The 17679-nt window shown below is 73.9% G+C and overlaps 1 protein-coding gene across 8 annotated transcripts in view; it reads left to right on the top strand.

The window, feature by feature from the left end:
• Window positions 1-17375, top strand: part of GRK6 (G protein-coupled receptor kinase 6) — a 38129-nt gene extending 20754 nt beyond the window's left edge. Inside the window, exons 9-17 of one of the 8 annotated variants that reach the window (XM_075916009.1) lie at window positions 622-812; window positions 1196-1233; window positions 1802-1891; window positions 3451-3659; window positions 3915-4049; window positions 4142-4279; window positions 4397-4531; window positions 11727-11728; window positions 14392-17375. In XM_075916009.1, coding sequence (XP_075772124.1) covers window positions 622-812; window positions 1196-1233; window positions 1802-1891; window positions 3451-3659; window positions 3915-4049; window positions 4142-4279; window positions 4397-4531; window positions 11727-11728; window positions 14392-14500 — 1047 coding nt within the window. In that variant the 3' untranslated portion in view covers window positions 14501-17375. Of the gene's footprint in view, window positions 1-621; window positions 813-1195; window positions 1234-1801; window positions 1892-3450; window positions 3660-3914; window positions 4050-4141; window positions 4280-4396; window positions 4532-10958; window positions 12433-14391 lie in introns of those variants that run through there. The other 7 variants (XM_075916005.1, XM_075916004.1, XM_075916008.1 and 4 more) reach the window with 7 other exon arrangements.
• Window positions 17376-17679: the final 304 nt, after the last annotated feature.

Here is a 17679-nt window from a genome sequence, read left to right as displayed (position 1 = left end):
GGTCCTCGCTGGGTCTGCGCTCAGTGCGCAGTCAGGAGGGGATCTCCTGGCCGGGCCCACTAGCTGCTGCCCCCTGTAGGGCTGCCAGGTGGTTTAACCAAAAATACCGACACCCCCTCAAAAATGGGGACACGTTTTGTTGAAAATAGTGGGGGGGGGGAAGCGGCAAAGTTGTTGAGCAAAAAAAAAAGGACCCAGTAAGAACAGGAGGGGCTGGGCTCCGCCTCCCCAACAGGCTGCCTCCCTGCCTGCTCCGGGCCGGACAGCTCCCCTGCAGACCCAGGTGAGCGGCGTGGGGCAGGGGGCTGACTGTGCAGGGTTGCCAGGTGGCCGGTTCTGACCCCGACAGTCTGGTATTTTCGCCCCTGGCCGGGAGAAGATCCGAAATCCCAGGCATTCCGACTGTCTGGTATTTTCTGAATGTGTTTACCGGGCAGGAGCCGAAAATACTGGACTGCCCGGGTCCGTACTGGACACCTGGCAACCCTACCCATGGGAGACGGGGCTGCCCTGGCTGGCTGAGGGTGAGCGAGAGTCCCTGGCTCTGGTAGCTGCAGGGTATGAAAGCGCTGGGACCTCGCCGTGCAGGGCCTCTGCCACAGCCTCTGCCCTGTCTCGCAGGTGAGCCTGGCCTACGCGTACGAGACGAAGGACGCCCTCTGCCTCGTGCTGACCCTCATGAACGGAGGGGACCTCAAGTTCCACATCTACCACATGGGCGAGGCCGGCTTCGAGGAGCCGCGGGCCGTGTTCTACGCCGCCGAGATCTGCTGCGGCCTGGGCGACCTGCACCGGGAGAGGATCGTGTACAGGTAGGGGAGGCCTCCCTGTGCCCCAGCAGGGCCCGGCTCTCCCGGGCTGGGAGCAGAGGCCCGTGTTGGGCACAGTTTGCCCTTCAGTGGGTAGTTCACTGACTAGCTGCAGAGGCAAGAAGGCTCAGAGCTCTGCGTTCCCCAGCTCCTCTCCCCTTCCTGCGCCGGGCGGGCCCCGGCCTGGCTGGCGGGAGCAGGGAAGGCCCGAGAGGAGGCTCTGGGTGGGCTTGGCTGCGCTCGCCACAAGAAAAGAGGGACTGGCTGAGGCTGGGCTCCGAGCTGCGGGCCCCAGAGGGAGTGGGCACCAGCAGAGCCTGGGCATGTTGCTAGGACTGAAGCTGCTCCAGGCCATTTCCAATGCAGTCTTCTCCCTCCTGCTCCAGGGACTTGAAGCCAGAGAACATCTTGCTGGATGACCATGGTGAGTTGGGCTGCTGGTAGCAGAGAGGCCAGAGTGTGTGGGGTGCTCTGGCCCCCGGCTTGGCCTGTGGGTGTCTCTTGGGCTATTCTGTGCGGCCAGGGCCGAGCCCTGTGGGCCGGGTCGGGGGCTCCCCGGCGGCGGCCAGGGCCGAGCCCTGTGGGCCGGGTCGGGGGCTCCCCGGCGGCGGCCAGGGCCGAGCCCTGTGGGCCGGGTCGGGGGCTCCCCGGCGGCGGCCAGGGCCGAGCCCTGTGGGCCGGGTCGGGGGCTCCCCGGCGGCGGCCAGGGCCGAGCCCTGTGGGCCGGGTCGGGGGCTCCCCGGCGGCGGCCAGGGCCGAGCCCTGTGGGCCGGGTCGGGGGCTCCCCGGCGGCGGCCAGGGCCGAGCCCTGTGGGCCGGGTCGGGGGCTCCCCGGCGGCGGCCAGGGCCGAGCCCTGTGGGCCGGGTCGGGGGCTCCCCGGCGGCGGCCAGGGCCGAGCCCTGTGGGCCGGGTCGGGGGCTCCCCGGCGGCGGCCAGGGCCGAGCCCTGTGGGCCGGGTCGGGGGCTCCTAATGTGGGGTTCCCATCTCCAGGTCACATCCGTATCTCAGATCTGGGGCTGGCTGTGCATGTGCCTGAGGGCCAGACGATCAAAGGCCGGGTGGGGACAGTTGGCTACATGGGTGAGTATCTCCTGCGACTGGACATCTGGAGGCTTTATGTAAATAGTCCCCGTTTGCATAGAGCCTCCCTCTTCCTGCCCCCCCGTTTCCTTCCTGACCCCCCGGATCCTGCCGAGTGTCTGGCCTGCAGCCTGCCAGTGGGCAGAGGCAGGGTCTCGCCATCTCTCTGCACAGGGGCTCTCAACCTTCCCAGGCGACTGTACCCCTTTCGGGAGTCTGGCTTGGTGTGTGCGCCCCACTGGGACCACTTGCTGCCGCAGTCAGACAGAAATACAAGTGTGGCCGCACGCTGGCACTGGACATGGCTCCCTTCCTCACTGCCACCATAGGATGCACAGAATCCCGCTGGAATACGTTGGGATGTGTGTCAGTGCGCGGGGTGCAGAGAGCAGCATGCAGCGACTTCGCTAGTGCTTTGTGGCTGGGTTACTGGAGCCCTGGGAAGTACCCTGGGGGTACATGTGCCCGGGGCTGAGACCTGCTGGCCGGTGCCGTGCCTCGCTTGCAGCTGCAGGGCGGGCCCGGGCTGGGGGCTGCACGTCTGTGGGCAGAGCCCTGGGAGTCTTTAGAGTCTCCACAGTCCCTGAGACTGCGTGAGCACTGGGCCCGGTGCCTCCCACGCACAGCCCCTGCGCTGCCAGTGAGCCTAGGAGAGAGAAGCAGGGGGGTGCCCCAGCTCTGGTGGCCTCAGCAGGGTGCACAGGGTGAGGGGCGGTGTGTGCGTATGAGTGAGGTGCTGGTTCGATGCTCCCCCGTGAGAGCAGACTGCCCATCTGGTGGTTAACACTGGTTAGATTCACACACCAAAGCGTGGTTCTCACGACAAATCCCTCGGAGCAGCAGCGCGCAGGCGTTTCCAAGGCTGCTCCCCGTGCGCTGTTCTGTCTCCAAGGGGCACCGCCCGCCCTTTGGGAGCTACGCCTGACGGGCCCCAGGCGAAAGGAGCGACGGCGGCTGAGCGTCACAGCAGTGGTGCACGCCAGGTTCAGGGTTCCCCCGCGCCCGGAACACGCCCAGAGGGCTGCGCCCGTCCGCCCTCCGCAGTTACATCACACGCCAGCTCCCAGCCTTGAGCTGGGCAAAGCTCCCTCCAGGCACTGCTGGCCGTAGGCATGCGGCCCCTTGCTGGGATCGCTGCCCAGCGCAGGCTCCGACTAGCGACTGACGCCGCGCGCTGGCCGTTCCTCTCCACCCACTTGCCCACCGGGGCTGGCTGCCCGGGCCCTGCGGCATTGCAGTGGAGGTGGCTGGCTGCCCTTTGCCCGTGCAGCGGCCCGCCTGCCTCTGAGCCCGTCACTGGCTGCCCAGAGCCTCGTGGCTGCACAGGTCTCCTGCCTCTTGGCTGGTCACACGCGTCTCGCTTTTCCTAGCACGACTTTCCTCTTCTGCAAGAGACGGGCAGGGTGCAGAGAGCCAGTGGGCCCAACGGCACCCTGCGTAAGATGGAAACCGCCCACTGCCTGGAGTGCTCCCTCTGGGCTGTCCTGCGAGCGCCGGCTGGAGCCGGGAAGGAGCCCCTGCCCAGCCCTTCGCTCAGGTGCACTTGTTTGCCCCCGCAGCTCCGGAAGTGGTGAAGAACGAGCGCTACACCTTCAGCCCCGACTGGTGGGCGCTGGGCTGCCTGGTGTACGAGATGATCGAGGGCCAGTCCCCCTTCCAGCAGAGGAAGAAGAAGATCAAGCGGGAGGAGGTGGAGCGGCTGGTGAAGGAGGTGCAGGAGGAGTACTCGGAGAAGTTCTCGCCGGGCGCTCGCTCCCTCTGCACCATGGTACCGAGGCCACAGGGGCCCCAGCGAGCAGCGTGGGGGGCGCGAGGGCAAGGGCCGGGCCGGGCGCTCGCGGGACATGAGGCAGCGCATCAGTGGCCTGCTCTGTGCTCCGGCCCGCTCGGCTGGGCTGAGGCTGCTGGGCTTGGCCGGAGGGCAGGGGCTGGCGGGAGCGCTGCGCTCTGGGAGGCTCGGCCTAGCCCGCCAGGGGCCTCTCTGCCCAGCCTCTGTGCGTCTCACGGGCTGTCTGCCTCGCAGCTGCTGTGCAAAGACCCCGCGGAGCGGCTGGGGGGCCGCGCGGGCGCCCAGGAAGTGAAGGGGCACCCGCTCTTCCGACACCTGAACTTCACCAGGCTGGAGGCCGGCATGCTGGAGCCCCCCTTCAAGCCAGACGTAAGTGCCTGCTGGCGGCTCGGGGCCCTGGCCCTGTGGGCGCTGGGGGGCTGCTCTGCTGCCGTGTGACTGTGGCCTCTGCCTCCTTCCAGCCCCAGGCCATCTACTGCAAGGACGTGCTGGACATTGAGCAGTTCTCCACCGTCAAGGGGGTGGAGCTGGAGCCCACGGACAACGACTTCTACCAGAAGTTTGCCACGGGGAGCGTGCCCATCCCCTGGCAGAACGAGGTGGGGGCTGCCTCCTCGCACGCAGGCCTGGCCTCGTCGGGGGGGCTTTTGGGATGCCCCGAGATCCTGTCACCTGGGGGGAGAAGGTCTCGCGCTAAAGCCGCCTCCTCTCCCTAGATGATTGAGACAGAGTGTTTCACGGAGCTGAATGTCTTGGGCCCGGACGGCTCGGTGCCCCCGGACCTGGACTGGAAAGGGCAGCCTTCTCCACAGCCAAAGAAGGGCTTGCTCCAGCGCCTCTTCAGCAGACAGGTACGCTCCCCACCACCTGCCCTGGGCCAGCGCCCTGCCCTGCCCTGCCCTGCCCTGCCCTGCCCAGCGGAGTCAAAGGCAGGAGCCAGGCCTGAGGGCCACCAGAAGACCAATGTCTCCCAGGTGGCACCAACATGGCTGCGCACACATCCCAGGGCAGCTGCATCCCTCCCCTTGGGGCGCAGAGCTTCCTAAGCGCTGGAGTCCTCAGCTGTGTCCCTCGCGCCCGCACGCGCTCCCCTTTCCCTGGGCTTTCAGGCCTGGCGTCCCCCTCTGGAGCTGCCAGGCCTTGCCAGGCGAGCGGCCGCCCGCGCGCTCCCCCCCATCCCCCTCCCGGCCTTGCCAGGCGAGCGGCCGCCCGCGCGCTCCCCCCCGTCCCCCTCCCGGCCTTGCCAGGCGAGGGGCCGCCCGCGCGCTCCCCCCGTCCCCCTCCCGGCCTTGCCAGGCGAGCGGCCGCCCGCGCGCTTCCCCCCGTCCCCCTCCCGGCCTTGCCAGGCGAGCGGCCGCCCGCGCGCTGCCCCCGTCCCCCTCCCGGCCTTGCCAGGCGAGCGGCCGCCCGCGCGCTGCCCCCCATCCCCCTCCCGGCCTTGCCAGGCGAGCGGCCGCCCGCGCGCTCCCCCCCCGTCCCCGTCCCCCCCCTTGCCAGGCGAGCGGCCGCCCGCGCGCTCCCCCCCCGTCCCCGTCCCCCCCCTTGCCAGGCGAGCGGCCGCCTGCGCGCTCCCCCCCCCGTCCCCCTCCCGGCCTTGCCAGGCAAGCGGCCGCCCGCGCGCTCCCCCCCATCCCCCTCCCGGCCTTGCCAGGCGAGCGGCCGCCCGCGCGCTCCCCCCATCCCCCTCCCGGCCTTGCCAGGCGAGCGGCCGCCCGCGCGCTCCCCCCCGTCCCCCTCCCGGCCTTGCCAGGCGAGCGGCCGCCCGCGCGCTCCCCCCCCGTCCCCCTCCCGGCCTTGCCAGGCGAGCGGCCGCCCGCGCGCTCCCCCCCCGTCCCCATCCCCCCCCTTGCCAGGCGAGCGGCCGCCCGCGCGCTCCCCCCCTCCCCCTCCCGGCCTTGCCAGGCGAGCGGCCGCCCGCGCGCTCCCCCCCATCCCCCTCCCGGCCTTGCCAGGCGAGCGGCCGCCCGCGCGCTCCCCCCCCGACCCCGTCCCGGCCTTGCCAGGCGAGCGGCCACCCGCGCGCTCCCCCCCATCCCCGTCCCGGCCTTGCCAGGCGAGCGGCCGCCCGCGCGCTCCCCCCGACCCCGTCCCGGCCTTGCCAGGCGAGCGGCCGCCCGCGCGCTCCCCCCGACCCCGTCCCGGCCTTGCCAGGCGAGCGGCCGCCCGCGCGCTCCCCCCCGTCCCCGTCCCGGCCTTGCCAGGCGAGCGGCCGCCCGCGCGCTCCCCCCCGTCCCCGTCCCGGCCTTGCCAGGCGAGCGGCCGCCCACGCGCTGCCCCCCGTCCCCGTCCCGGCCTTGCCAGGCGAGCGGCCGCCCGCGCGCTCCCCCCCCCGTCCCCCTCCCGGCCTTGCCAGGCGAGCGGCCGCCCGCGCGCTCACCCCCCGTCCCCGTCCCCCCCCTTGCCAGGCGAGCGGCCGCCCGCGCGCTCCCCCCCGTCCCCGTCCCCCCCCTTGCCAGGCGAGCGGCCGCCCGCGCGCTCCCCCCCATCCCCCTCCCGGCCTTGCCAGGCGAGCGGCCGCCCGCGCGCTCCCCCCGTCCCCCTCCCGGCCTTGCCAGGCGAGCGGCCGCCCGCACGCTCCCCCCCGTCCCCGTCCCCCCCTTGCCAGGCGAGCGGCCGCCCGCTGCGCTCCCCCCCGGTCCCCGTCCCGGCGTTGCCCAGGCGAGCGGCCGCCCACTAGCGCTGCACCCTGTCCCCCTCCCGGCCTTGCCAGGCGAGCGGCCGCCCGCGCGCTCCCCCCGTCCCCCTCCCGGCCTTGCCAGGCGAGCGGCCGCCCGCACGCTCCCCCCCCGTCCCCGTCCCCCCCTTGCCAGGCGAGCGGCCGCCCGCGCGCTCCCCCCGTCCCCGTCCCCCCCCTTGCCAGGCGAGCGGCCGCCCGCGCGCTCCCCCCCATCCCCCTCCCGGCCTTGCCAGGCGAGCGGCCGCCCGCACGCTCCCCCCCATCCCCCTCCGGCCTTGCCAGGCGAGCGGCCGCCCGCGCGCTCCCCCCCCCGTCCCCCTCCCGGCCTTGCCAGGCGAGCGGCCGCCCGCGCGCTCCCCCCGTCCCCGTCCCCCCCCTTGCCAGGGCGAGCGGCCGCCCGCGCGCTCCCCCCCATCCCCCTCCCGGCCTTGCCAGGCGAGCGGCCGCCCGCACGCTCCCCCCCATCCCCCTCCCGGCCTTGCCAGGCGAGCGGCCGCCGCAGCGCTCCCCCCCGTCCCCCGTCCCGGCCTTGCCAGGCGAGCGGCCGCCCACAACGCTGCCCCCCGTCCCCGTCCCGGCCTTGCCAGGCGAGCGGCTGCCCGCGCGCTCCCCCCCCCGTCCCCCTCCCGGCCTTGCCAGGCGAGCGGCCGCCCGCGCGCTCCCCCCCGTCCCCGTCCCCCCCCTTGCCAGGCGAGCGGCCGCCCGCGCGCTCACCCCATCCCCCTCCCGGCCTTGCCAGGCGAGCGGGCCGCCCGCTGCGCTCCCCCCGTCCCCTCCCGGCCTTGCCAGGCGAGCGGACCGCCCGCGCGCTCCCCCCGTCCCCCTCCCGGCCTTGCCAGGCGAGCGGCCGCCCGCACGCTCCCCCCCGTCCCCGTCCCCCCCTTGCCAGGCGAGCGGCCGCCCGCGCGCTCCCCCCCGTCCCCGTCCCGGCCTTGCCAGGCGAGCGGCCGCCCCGCGCGCTCCCCCCCCCCGTCCCCCTCCCGGCTTGCCAGGCGAGCGGCCGCCCGCGCGCTCCCCCCCGTCCCCGTCCCGGCCTTGCCAGGCGAGCGGACCGCCCGCGCGCTCCCCCCCCCGTCCCCCTCCCGGCCTTGCCAGGCGAGCGGCTGCCCGCGCGCTCCCCCGCCCCGTCCCCGTCCCCCCCCCTTGCCAGGCGAGCGGCCGCCCGCGCGCTCCCCCCGTCCCCCTCCCGGCCTTGCCAGGCGAGCGGCCGCCCGCGAGCGCTCCCCCCATCCCCCTCCCGGCCTTGCCACGCGAGCGGCCGCCCGCACGCTCCCCCCCGTCCCCCTCCCGGCCTTGCCAGGCGAGCGGCCGCCCGCGCGCTCCCCCCCATCCCCCTCCCGGCCTTGCCAGGCGAGCGGCGCCCGCGCGCTCCCCCCCATCCCCCTCCCGGCCTTGCCAAGCGAGCGGCCGCCCCGCGCGCTCCCCCCCCATCCCCCTCCCGGCCTTGCCACGCGAGCGGCCCGCCCGCGCGCTCCCCCCCGATCCCGTCCCAGCCTTGCCAGGCGAGCGGCCGCCCCGCGCGCTCCCCCCCATCCCCCTCCCGGCTTGCCACGCGAGCGGCCGCCCGCGCGCTCGGCCCCCCGTCCCACCCCTCCCGGCCTTGCCAGGCGAGCGGCCGCCCGCGCGCTCCCCCCCATCCCCCTCCCGGCCTTGCCACGCGAGCGGCCGCCCGCAGCGCTCCCCCCCGTCCCCCTCCCGGCCTTGCCACGCGAGCGGCCGCCCGCGCGCCTCCCCCCCATCCCCCTCCCGGCCTTGCCAGGCGAGCGGCCGCGCCCGCTCGGCGCTCCCCCCCATCCCCTCCCGGCCTTGCCAAGGCGAGCGGCCGCCCGCGCGCTCCCCCCCATCCCCTCCCGGCCTGCCACGCGAGCGGCCGCCCGCGCGCTCCCCCCCGATCCCGTCCCAGCCTTGCCAGGCGAGCGGCCGCCCGCGCGCTCCCCCCCATCCCCCTCCCGGCCTTGCCCACGCGAGCGGGCCGCCCGCGCGCTCCCCCCCATCCCCTTCCCGGCCTTGCAGGCTGAGCGGCCCGTCCGCGGCGCTCCCACCCCCCATCCCCCTCCCGGGCCTTGCCAGGCAGGCGGCCGCCCGCGCGCTTCCCCCCCATCCCCCTCCCGGCCTTGCCAGGCGAGTCGGCCGCCTCCGCAGTAGCAGCTTCCCCCCCCGTCCCCCTCCGGCCCCGCGCGCTCCCCCCCGTCCCCGTCCCCGTCCCCCCCTTGCCAGGCGAGCGGCCGCCCGCGCGCTCCCCCCCATCCCCCTCCCGGCCTTGCCAGGCGCGCGGCTGCCCGCGCGATCCCCCCCAACCCCGTCCCCCCCTTGCCAGGCGAGCGGCCGCCCGCGCGCCTCCCCTCCGTCCCCGTCCCCCCCTTGCAGGCGAGCGGCCGCCCGCGCGATCCCCCCCCAACCCCGTCCCCCCCTTGCCAGGCGCGCGGCCGCCCCCGCGCTCCCCCCGTCCCCGTCCCGGCCTTGCCGCCCGCGCGCATCCCCCCGTCCCCGTCCCAGCCTTGCCAGGCGAGCGGCCGCCCGCGCGCTCCCCCCCCATCCCCCTCCCGGCCTTGCCAGGCGAGTGGCCACCCGCGCGCTCCCCCCCGTCCCCGTCCCGCCCTTGCCAGGCGAGCTGCCGCCCGCGTGCTCCCCCCGTCCCCCTCCCGGCCTTGCCAGGCGAGCGGCCGCCCGCGCGCTCCCCCCCGTCCCCCTCCCGGCCTTGCCAGGCGAGCTGCCGCCCGCGCGCTCCCCCCCCATCCCCCTCCTGGCCTTGCCAGGCGAGCTGCCGCCCGCGCGCTCCCCCCGTCCCCGTCCCGGCCTTGCCAGGCGAGTTGCCGCCCGCGCGCTGCCCCCCGACCCCGTCCCGGCCTTGCCGCCCCGCGCACTCCCCCCCGACCCCGTCCCGGCCTTGCCGCCCGCACGCTCCCCCCGTCCCCGTCCCAGCCTTGCCAGGCGAGCGGCCGCCCGCGCGCTCCCCCCCATCCCCCTCCCGGCCTTGCCAGGCGAGTGGCCACCCGCGCGCTCACCCCCCCGTCCCCGTCCCGGCCTTGCCAGGCGAGCTGCCGCCCGCAGCGCTCCCCCCGTCCCCGTCCCGGCCTTGCCAGGCGAGCTGCCGCCCGCGTGCTCCCCCCGTCCCCCTCCCGGCCTTGCCAGGCGAGCGGCCGCCCGCGCGCTCCCCCCCCGTCCCCCTCCCAGCCTTGCCAGGCGAGCTGCCGCCCGCAGCGCTCCCCCCCATCCCCCTCCTGGCCTTGCCAGGCGAGCTGCCGCCCGCGCGCTCCCCCCGTCCCCGTCCCGGCCTTGCCAGGCGAGTTGCCGCCCGCGCGCTGCCCCCCGACCCCGTCCCGGCCTTGCCGCCCGCACGCTCCCCCCGTCCCCGTCCCAGCCTTGCCAGGCGAGCGGCCGCCCGCTGCGCTCCCCCCCATCCCCCTCCCGGCCTTGCCAGGCGAGTGGCCACCCGCGCGCTCCCCCCCCGTCCCCGTCCCGGCCTTGCCAGGCGAGCTGCCGCCCGCGCGCTCCCCCCCGTCCCCGTCCCGGCCTTGCCAGGCGAGCTGCCGCCCGCGTGCTCCCCGCGTCCCCCTCCGGTCTTGCCAGGCGAGCGGCCGCCCGCGCGCTCCCCCCCCGTCCCCCTCCCAGCCTTGCCAGGCGAGCTGCCGCCCGCGCGCTCCCCCCCATCCCCCTCCTGGCCTTGCCAGGCGAGCTGCCGCCCCGCGCACTCCCCCCGACCCCGTCCCGGCCTTGCCGCCCGCGCACTCCCCCCGACCCCGTCCCGGCCTTGCCGCCCGCACGCTCCCCCCGTCCCCGTCCCGGCCTTGCCACGCGAGCTGCCGCCCGCGCACTCCCCCCGACCCCGTCCCGGCCTTGCCGCCCGCGCGCTCCCCCCCCCGTCCCCGTCCCCGTCCCGGCCTTGCCAGGCGAGCTGCCGCCCGCGCGCTGCCCCCCCGACCCCGTCCCGGCCTTGCCGCCCGCGCACTCCCCCCGACTCCGTCCCGGGCTTGCCGCCCGCAGCACTCCCCCCGACCCCGTCCCGGGCTTGCCGCCCGCGCACTCCCCCCCGACCCCGTCCCAACCGCCCGCCCTCCCTGCCATGCACAGCCCCGTCCTGGCCACGCGTTCCCAGAGTCACGGCCAAGCCTGACCATGGCGGCTCGTGCTGGGCTGGCGGGGTTTGTCGAGTGGGGAGCCGGGAGAGTGCAGGCCACAGCCCCCGAGAGACCCAAGTTCACGCCCGGGACACGTTCTCCGTGGCTGTGACTGGGAGGGCTCGGCTGTGGCATCTGAAAAGCCACCACGCTGCTGCCCAGGGCCTGGGTTGGGGCGGGCCAGCTCAGATCTGCTTGAGCCCCGGGCCCAGGGGGCGCTAGCAGCTTTCCCATGCGCTCCAGGCCAGACGGGCCGGCAAAGCCGTCCCTGCTCTCCTGTAAGCCTGGCTCCTCGGGCTTCCTAGGGCCTCTCTGGGGCCCCTTCTGAGCCGGGTGGGGCCAGGGCCTTCTGGTGCGTGCCGCCAGTCCTCCAGGGGCTCCTGCTGGGGATGCCCACGGTCGCCCTGGCTAGCTCCAGCCTGTCGGCAGGGTGCTACCTGTGCTGGGCTGCAAGCTGAGACCTCCCCGTCCGCCCCATGGCAGCTTGCACCCGGTAGTGCCCAGGGCCTGCCCGGGCCGGGTGTCCGCCCTGGAGAGGAGCTGGGTGGAGCCCATGGGCATGGCCCGGGGGAGGAGCGAGTGGACATGGAGCAGCAGAGCTAGGCCTGGCTACGTGGGAAGGACGAGAAACTGCGAGTGGGCGTCGTGCTGGCCTGGTGGGCGCAGTCAGGCCCAGCTCCGGGGGGAGGGCAGTGCTCCTGCAACGTTCTCCCAGCCCTGCAGAATACGGGTTTCTGTGCCCAGGCAAGTGTGGACGTGCGCCATCTGGAGCAACACAGGCTGCGGCTGCTCTGCTACTCAGCTGGGCAGCCCCGGATCTCTCCTGGGGGCAGCCCCATAGCTCAGCTTGCAGGGAGCCTCGGTGGAGGGCCTGTGAGGAACGCTAGGAAGGGAGTGTTGCTGCCGGAGCCTGGCCCAGCTGGCTGACGGCGGGGGAGAAGTAGCTGGGTGGCAGTGTAGCTTGGGGCCTGGGGGAGGGACTCGGCAGGCAGGCTCTGGAGCGCCGGCCGAGCCCCGGCCTGTGTGTCTGCGTGACCGGGGGCATGTGTCCAGTGCCTGGCCTAGCCGGGCTGCTGCACCGAGCTCCTGCCTAGCAGCTGTGAGGGGAACACGCCTGCCCTGGCTCCTGCTTGCCCGCATGGCTGTCCCTCGGGTGCTGTTCCGCGGGGCTCCTGCCCACTCGCAGCCGGCCCCGGGGCTCCCTGCCTGGTGGGGCACACCGGCCTCACGCCACGTCTCTTCTCTTTCCAGAGGTGAGCAGCCCTCCCCTTGGCTGCTCTGCTCAGGGAAACCCCTGGTGGCCTAGACTCACTGCGGACATGACAGACCCGGGGAAGAGGAGTCGTGTCCTTCAGTTCCCCCCCACTCCGCAGAGCAGATGCTGCTTGTGTGCGAGCCCTTCTCTCCGCTTCCCTGCACTCGCTGCCTCCCCCAGCTTGAGCGGGGCCGCCTTGCACTGCTGACCGCTCGGCCGGGCCCCCACTTCCTCCCTGGGCTGGGCGTCCCAGCTCGGTGTGTGGTGTAGGCAGGGAGCAGGACTGCGGGATGGGCCCAGCTCCTGCTGAGGAGCTGGCTGCCCGGGGGGAGCTGGCAGTGGGCCCGGGGTGGAGCTGGCTGCCCAGGGGGGGAGCTGGCAGTGGGCCCGGGGTGGAGCTGGCTGCCCGGGGGGAGCTGGCAGTGGGTCAGATGGGAGCTGGCTGCCCGGGGGGGGAGCTGGCAGTGGGTCAGATGGGAGCTGGCTGCCCGGGGGGGGAGCTGGCAGTGGGTCAGACAGGAGCTGGCTGCCCGGGGTGGAGCTGGCAGTGGGTCAGATGGGAGCTGGCTGCCCGGGGGGGGGAGCTGGCAGTGGGTCAGATGGGAGCTGGCTGCCCGGGGGGGGAGCTGGCAGTGGGTCAGATGGGAGCTGGCTGCCCGGGGGGGGGAGCTGGCAGTGGGTCAGACAGGAGCTGGCTGCCCGGGGGGGGGGAGCTGGCAGTGGGTCAGACAGGAGCTGGCTGCCCGGGGGGGGAGCTGGCAGTGGGTCAGATGGGAGCTGGCTGCCCGGGGGGGGGGGGGGGGGAACTGGCAGTGGGTCAGACAGGAGCTGGCAGTGGGTCCAGGGCGGAGCTGGCTGCCCCGGGGGGGGGAGCTGGCAAGTGGGTCCAGGGCGGAGCTAGCTGCCCGGGGGGGGGGGGGAGCTGGCAGTGGGTCCAGGGCGGAGCTGGCTGCCCGGGGGGGGAAGCTGGCAGTGGGTCAGACGGGAGCTGGCTGCCCGGGGGGGGGAGCTGGCAGTGGGTCCAGGGCGGAGCTGGCTGCCTGGGGGGGGGAAGCTGGCAGTGGGTCCAGGGCGGAGCTGGCTGCCCGGGGGGGGGAAGCTGGCAGTGGGTCCAGGGCGGAGCTGGCTGCCCGGGGGGGGGAAGCTGGCAGTGGGTCAGACGTGAGCTGGTAGTGGGTCCAGGGCGGAGCTGGCTGCCCCGGGGGGGGAGCTGGCAGTGGGTCAGACAGGAGCTGGTAGTGGGTCCAGGGCGGAGCTGGCTGCCCGGGGGGGGGGAGCTGGCTGCCCGGGGGGGGAGCTGGCAGTGGGTCAGACGGGAGCTGGTAGTGGGTCCAGGGCGGAGCTGGCTGCCCGGGGGGGGAGCTGGCTGCCCGGGGGGGGAGCTGGCAGTGGGTCAGATGGGAGCTGGCTGCCCGGGGGGGGGGGGGGGGAACTGGCAGTGGGTCAGACAGGAGCTGGCAGTGGGTCCAGGGCGGAGCTGGCTGCCCCGGGGGGGGGAGCTGGCAAGTGGGTCCAGGGCGGAGCTAGCTGCCCGGGGGGGGGGGGGGGAGCTGGCAGTGGGTCCAGGGCGGAGCTGGCTGCCTGGGGGGGGGAGCTGGCAGTGGGTCAGACGGGAGCTGGCAGTGGGTCCAGGGCGGAGCTGGCTGCCCGGGGGGGGAAGCTGGCAGTGGGTCAGACGGGAGCTGGCTGCCCGGGGGGGGAGCTGGCAGTGGGTCCAGGGCGGAGCTGGCTGCCTGGGGGGGGAAGCTGGCAGTGGGTCCAGGGCGGAGCTGGCTGCCCGGGGGGGGGAAGCTGGCAGTGGGTCCAGGGCGGAGCTGGCTGCCCGGGGGGGGGGAAGCTGGCAGTGGGTCAGACGTGAGCTGGTAGTGGGTCCAGGGCGGAGCTGGCTGCCCCGGGGGGGGGGAGCTGGTAGTGGGTCCAGGGCGGAGCTGGCTGCCCGGGGGGGGGAGCTGGCTGCCCGGGGGGGGGAGCTGGCTGCCCGGGGGGGGAGCTGGCAGTGGGTCAGACGGGAGCTGGTAGTGGGTCCAGGGCGGAGCTGGCTGCCCGGGGGGGGAGCTGGCTGCCCGGGGGGGGAGCTGGCAGTGGGTCAGACGGGAGCTGGTAGTGGGTCCAGGGCGGAGCTGGCTGCCCGGGGGGGGGGAGCTGGCTGCCCGGGGGGGGGAGCTGGCTGCCCGGGGGGGGAGCTGGCAGTGGGTCAGACGGGAGCTGGTAGTGGGTCCAGGGCGGAGCTGGCTGCCCGGGGGGGGAGCTGGCTGCCCGGGGGGGGAGCTGGCTGCCCGGGGGGGGAGCTGGCAGTGGGTCAGACAGGAGCTGGCCGCCGGCCCGTGGGGGGGGGGGTGAGCTGGCCGCCGGCCGGGGGGGGGGAGCTGGCCGCCGGCCGGGGGGGGGGAGCTGGCCGTCTTCCACTCCTCGATGGTTTCCTGGCTGGCCACGGCCATTGAAGCCCCCCTGCGAGCTGGCCAGTGTGGGGTCGGGCCTCGCCTCGCGCGTGTCCTGGAGACCGTACCGCTGGAACAAAGGGCTCCCCTGTGCGTGCCCCTGCCAGGGCGCAGCGCTGTCCCCCGGCTCCGGCCCGTGTCTCGCCGGCGGGCCTGGTGGGTTGTACCGTGCTCACCTCTGCTTGCTGTGCTCCTCTCCCCTCCTGCTGCCCTCTGACTCCAGGACTGTTGTGGGAACTGCAGCGACAGTGACGAGGAGCCCAGCCGGCTGTAGAGCCCAGCCTGTTCTCGGGCCGCCCGGAGCAGCTGCCCTGCCACGCGGGAGTTGCTGACCGTTTTGCACCCCTGCCGGAGACGCTGGACGAGCAGCCCCAGCCCGATGCTCTGGACTGTCAGCAGCAAGCCCGGGACCAGGGCAGGGCGCGCTGGGCAGAACCCGCGCCTGGGAAGACCTGGCTGCTTCCGAATCTGCTGCTGGGGATTGCTCCCCTTCTCAGCCCTGCGGGGGGAGACCGGATCCCCCAGGCGGGCGGGCGGGGCTGCCAGGAGCGGGCCCAGCGATGCATTCCAGTGGCTGAGCAGCCTGTCTGTCGGCCGTGCACAGCTCTTCGTTTCGTGGGGGAGGGGTCCTCCTGTGGACTGGCCCAGCGCTTCCCACGGCGGGGGCCTGCTGTCTGCTTGCCTGGACGTGTGGACATCTTCCATCGCCCCTCGGGCTGCTGTCTGGGCGGGTCCATCGGCCCAGGAAAGTGCCATGCCAAAGCATCTCCCACTGAGCCCAGCGGCGGGCCCTGTCCGTGTGCCGCTGCACCTGCTGGCCACCTGGCCTCTGCGCTGCAGGCCGGTCCCCAGCCAGGCCAGCTGCTGGCCGCTGCAGGTGAGGGACTGACCCGTGGTCCTGGCTGCCGCTGGGCAGGGCCGGATTAAGGGGGGACTAGCTGGGCAGCTGCCCGGGGCGCCGTGCCTGGGGGCGGAGCCGCGCATGCGTCGTGCGCCCGCTGCCTGGGGTGCAGGAATGGCTCGAGCCGGCCCTGCCGCTGGGGGCTCCCCTGCAGGAGAGCCGGTCCTTGCGCTGCGCTGGCTGGCAGAGCCAGTGGTGCTTTCCTTGTAGCCCTGGCTTTGCGCAGCCTCCATAGGAATGGGCCTCTGCCCCAGAAAGGGCAGTGGGGCCGAGCCTCCACCTGTGCCCAGCCCCCTCCTCCCCAAGCCGGGCCCAGCTGGCTGCTGCGCGCCTGGCCCTGTGCCAGCAGCTTAGCACACCTCACGCTTTCTCCACGGGAATCGGCCATTCAGCAGCCTCTGGGAATCTTGTGCCTTCAGGGGAAGGGAAGGATCGGTGCTCAGGGGCCTGGCTGGAGCCTTGCATGGCCCCGTGGGGCTGCTTTGGCCCTTCCATTTGCTCGTGTCTCCGGGCACCCGGCGGGCTCCTTGCTTGCAGCGCACGGACGGTGGGAATATTTAAACCCCTTTGCACCCTTGAGTGTCAGTTCTGTCGTGTCTTGGCCGTGCACCGGTGAACACAGTGATCGCAACACCCTGCCCGGCCTCGTCCTTCTGCGCCTCGGCCTGCCCCGCCTGGGGAGAGCTCAGCCGCGTGCCGGTGAACACAGTGATCGCAACACCCTGCCCGGCCTCGTCCTTCTGCGCCTCGGCCTGCCCCGCCTGGGGGGAGCTCAGCCGCGTGCCGGTGCCCGCCTCTCCTGGCCAGGCTGGCTCTGTAACTACCCCTCCCCAAGCCTGGGGTGTGTGTCACTGGGCCTGGCTCCCAGCTGTGCCCATGCTCTGTGCATGGGGGGCCTGTCCGGCAGGCACCCCTTCTCCCTTGCTCTGTCCCAGTGGCCAGCGGGTCCCAGGCGCTGCTGGCAGGGAGGCAGCTCAAAGGCAGCGGCACCGGGGGCCTGGCTGTGCAGCCGCTCTCCTGGAGGATCTGGCCTGTGGACAGCTGTACCCTGGGGCACCCCTGTCTCCTGCTGGGGGCTGGCTTGGCCGGGAGCGGAGCCGGGTGGAGGAGGCTGCCTGGGACTGTGGCCCCGCTCCTGCTGAGGCCATGGAAAGGGAATCAATGTGGCCTTGGCCCTGCAGCCACATGTTGGGGGGGGCTGCAGGTCCCATTGCTCTGGAGCAATGCCCCCACCTCTGTGGCCTGCCTTGCTCTGCCAGCTGCCGGGCTAGCCAGGGCAAGCAGATGGGTTGTGAAAGCCAGGCCAGGGCCTGCGCCTTGCTCCTCGGCCTCCGCCAGCCCCTTGCCCTCCCCCAGGGCCCTGCTCAGTGTGTTTGCTGTTGCATTTCACTCGGCTGGAAGCCAAGTGCCCCGTGTGCTGGGGAGGAGCAGGCCCTGCCTGACCCCAGTGCTGGCGGGCACACAGGCTGCGCTAAGGCTGTGGAGGACTCCTGCTTGCAGCCACTGGTGCAACGGGCTGGGCTACGTGGGCTGGCTCAAGGCCCAGCAGCCCTGCCCACCCTGTGGTGCCATGGGGAAGGCCGGGTGGGGAGGAAGCTGCCTGGGCACGGCAGAGGCGCTCGCCGTCCACACTCCCGCTTGGCACTGGGCTGCGAGCCGGCCCAGTCGGCGCTGGCTCTGCCCCAGGGGTGCGAGGTGCCACGAGCCTGTGGAGCACGGCCCCTGCCTGCAGGGAACCAGGCTGCCCCCAGCCTGCCCATGGGGCGGAGGGGCCTGCGGGCTCCTAGACTAGTGCGTCCCACCCCGGGGTACCTGGGGCCAGAAAACCCAGTCACAGACGGGGCCTGGCAACACTTCATTTGAGTTCATTATGCAAATGAACCAGGGCCGAGCCCCACTGCCAGCTCTACCCTACCCCGCCCCAGCCCCCCCGGCTGCTGCCTCTCAGCCAACCAGCGCTGGGCGGGGGCGGGGTCTCCAGCCGCGGAAGAGCGCCCCCTGGCTGCCATCGCAGCTCTCAGGCCATGGGGGGGGATGGCTTGGGGCAGGGGCGAGGGTCCGAGTCTCGCCAGCTCTTCCCTGAGCTGCCTGCTCCCGGCCTGAGGGAGCGGAGCCAGCGCCAGCCCAGTAAGCAGGCTGCCCGCCTGCTGGCCCTTTCGGTGCCCCGCCCCTTCGAGAGGCTGCCCTGCCTCGTGTCCCCGCAGACACAAGCTGCTCGCACAATCCCACGCACCTGCTGCCAGCCCCGGGCTACTGCAGGTAACGCACCTTTCTTGCAATTAAAACATGAATCCCTGGTCATGGCACTTCTAATCTCTCCCTTCATTTCACTGGCTGCTCTGTTTGCTAAGTATTCGTGGATGCTCTTCTGCATTTCCAGCTGCATGATGCTCCCGCTTTTCTCCAACTATTTGCGCTGTTAACTGGTAGCGTGTTCACTTCACCGTGTGCACATGCTGCAGGGTCCCTGCACGGTGAAAGTGCAACAGACATGTCCATACTGTGCTAACATGCATCCCAGAACAACATGGAACTTCAGAGCCTCCGCCTCCGCTGGGTCCCAGGGCTTGTCCAGCCAGTGGCTAAGACAAACAAGGGAGAAATCGAGCC

This window comes from Pelodiscus sinensis, unplaced genomic scaffold (genome assembly GCF_049634645.1).
Source record: "Pelodiscus sinensis isolate JC-2024 unplaced genomic scaffold, ASM4963464v1 ctg167, whole genome shotgun sequence".
Taxonomy (NCBI): Eukaryota; Metazoa; Chordata; order Testudines; family Trionychidae; genus Pelodiscus; species Pelodiscus sinensis.
Note: the sequence above shows the minus strand (reverse complement) of the source record. Positions and strands in the feature narration are given on the sequence as shown.